Source organism: Penaeus japonicus, unplaced genomic scaffold, assembly GCF_977035675.1.
Source record: "Penaeus japonicus unplaced genomic scaffold, GWHDUDI00000001_assembly GWHDUDI00000037, whole genome shotgun sequence".
Classification (NCBI taxonomy): domain Eukaryota; kingdom Metazoa; phylum Arthropoda; class Malacostraca; order Decapoda; family Penaeidae; genus Penaeus; species Penaeus japonicus.
In genome coordinates, this window is record NW_028234439.1 from 17985822 (window position 1) to 17988321 (window position 2500).

At 29.6% G+C, this 2500-nt stretch overlaps 1 protein-coding gene across 6 annotated transcripts in view; it reads right to left on the minus strand.

Annotated features, from left to right (window-relative positions):
• The window catches only part of LOC122245021 (synaptosomal-associated protein 25), a 103655-nt gene that overhangs the window by 19039 nt on the left and 82116 nt on the right, over positions 1-2500 (minus strand). For 4 of the 6 annotated variants that reach the window (XM_086532101.1, XM_043003195.2, XM_043003316.2 and 1 more), the window contains one exon: positions 1089-1109. The exons of the other annotated variants lie outside the window; for them this stretch is intronic. In XM_086532101.1, the coding sequence (XP_086388227.1) occupies positions 1089-1097 (9 nt within the window). In that variant the 5' untranslated portion in view covers positions 1098-1109. The remainder of the gene's footprint in view (positions 1-1088; positions 1110-2500) is intronic. 6 annotated transcript variants of the gene reach the window in all.

The following is a 2500-nucleotide window of genomic DNA, read 5'->3' on the forward strand; positions in this document are numbered from 1 at the left end:
AATATAAAAAAAAGAAGGTTAAAACATAAGAGTTCGAAGAAATCAGACAATGTTCTAGTCTGTATAATCATAATCAGGATGAGTGAGTTTCCACTGCATGACTGTGTTTGTGTGTTCATGCATTCATGCATATCTCTGAGAGAAGTATGTCTTTATACTATTTGTATAAGTACATGTATGGAAAAAAAGTTGTAAACCATTGATAAAATAATAACCACCAATATTGCTGAATTTAGCTAGCATGAAGTCAGCATAGGCAAAAAGGGGTAAGAAAATCAAGCACAAAATGTAAAAAAGATGATAATTATGATTATAAAATATAGCAATGGTGACATCCAGTAAAAATGAATAAATAAATTGTATAATTAACCAACAGGATTTGCTACAGTCTCTCTTGTAGCTATGCATATACATTATAAAAAGAAGAAGGAAAAAACTATATATATATATCAAAAAGGATTATCTTGATGACATCATATACAATAATCCTAAAAGGTCTTGCAGGCTAAAACTGGCTCTCCCTATAATAGGCAGAAGTCTAGCTCGGGAGCTGGGGAATATGGACGGAAAGTGGCACACACTGGCCCATCCTCGGCATTCTCACTGTCTGTCTCAATGGGGGATCCTTAAGTCTATGGATACATGCAACGAGTGATAGTACATATGGAATACACTAGATGCAAAGTAAAATCCCTGGGTTGGGTCTTGTCACTGTTTAAAATATTAATCATGTTTAATGATATATTTTTGGGGGAGATGGAGGAGGAAGAAAGCTAAATAAAGGAGTGAGATAAAATGTCTATAAAGACAGAGAAAAGAAGAGGTGAAGAAGATGAGAAGTGATTTTCAAGTGATGTCATGTCAGGAAGATGTTGTGTGGTGAGGGAGATAAATGATAAAAGATAAAAAAACAATGTAAAAGCAAACTTATCATGAAGAAAACATATACAAGTTATGCAGTTTCTTAGCTGCCCAGGAGTTTTACTTGGGATCTAGTGCAAAAGCAGGCATGAGAGAAAGAAGGGAAAGAAATGCCCACGATGCGACTGGAATCATCTGTAGCTGGGTGCCCGGGCGGCTAAACTCACCGTAGGCATGTTGTCTTGTTCCTGTGATGAGAGGAGGGGAAAGGGAAGGACAAGGGGAAGAGAAGGGAGGGGGAAGAAAGAACCATGAAGTTAATCCGTTATAGTTTCATACGTCAAGACCAGTCAATAAAATCATTGAAATAATGACATCTTTCAATAGTTTTACATAAAAACAGCATCAACATTTTCAGAAATAGTGTTGGATATTTGTCTTTGGGCAAGATGGGTAAAATAAGAGAATAAGCCTATCAAGAAGTGTAATTTTTTATGTCTATTATATTAGAACTTCATTTGATGTGTACAAGTGCATTCATGTACATTAATATGTATATACACATGTAAATAAGTGTGTGAAAATGCATATATACATCTCTATATACATGTGTATATACATGTTCATACATACAGAACACAGACATACATTTCATATATATATATATATATATATATATATATATATATATATATATATATATATATATATATATATATTATATATATATATATATATATATATATATATAAAATGTACAAATACAAAATCAAGGTAATTCAATACCTGTTCTTCACACAGTAGCTTCTAAAATAACTAGAAATAATGCAAGAAGCAGTTTATAAGGTTAAAAACCTTGTTCCTATGACTAAACTGCAAATTCAGTAGCATATTTCATCCTCTCCCAAATGCAGCATTTCACTACGTGCATGCCGTCTGAGACTGCATTCAACTTCTCTGCGATCCAAGATGGGTAAAAACATCACAGTATAATCCTCAATACCTGTACAGTATGCAGTTCTAAAGTCTGAGGGCATGGCATAATATTATGGATTACGAAACTGCGTCCTTGAGACTGGAGTAGAATTTCACAACTATGAAGCCTGCGGGTAGAAGTATCCCTAGGTGGCATCCTATGTATCATATCTGGCAGCTAAGTACTTAAGAACTCTAATTCACTGGCAATGTCACTATAAAATTCTCATGTATTTAGATATAAAGACTATAAAAAACATACTAGTATATGTATGGAAACATATTATATATATATATATATATATATATACATATATATATATATATATATATATATATATATATATTATATTATATTATATATATATTATACATATACATATAAAAAATATATATACATATATACATATATATAAATATACATATATACATACATATAAATATACATATATATACATACATATATATAAATATATATATACATACATACATACATATAAATATATATATATACATACATACATATAAATATATATATACATACATACATATAAATATACACATACATATACATATATATAAATATATATATATATATATATATATATATATATATATATATAATATATATATATATATATATATATATACATATACATACATA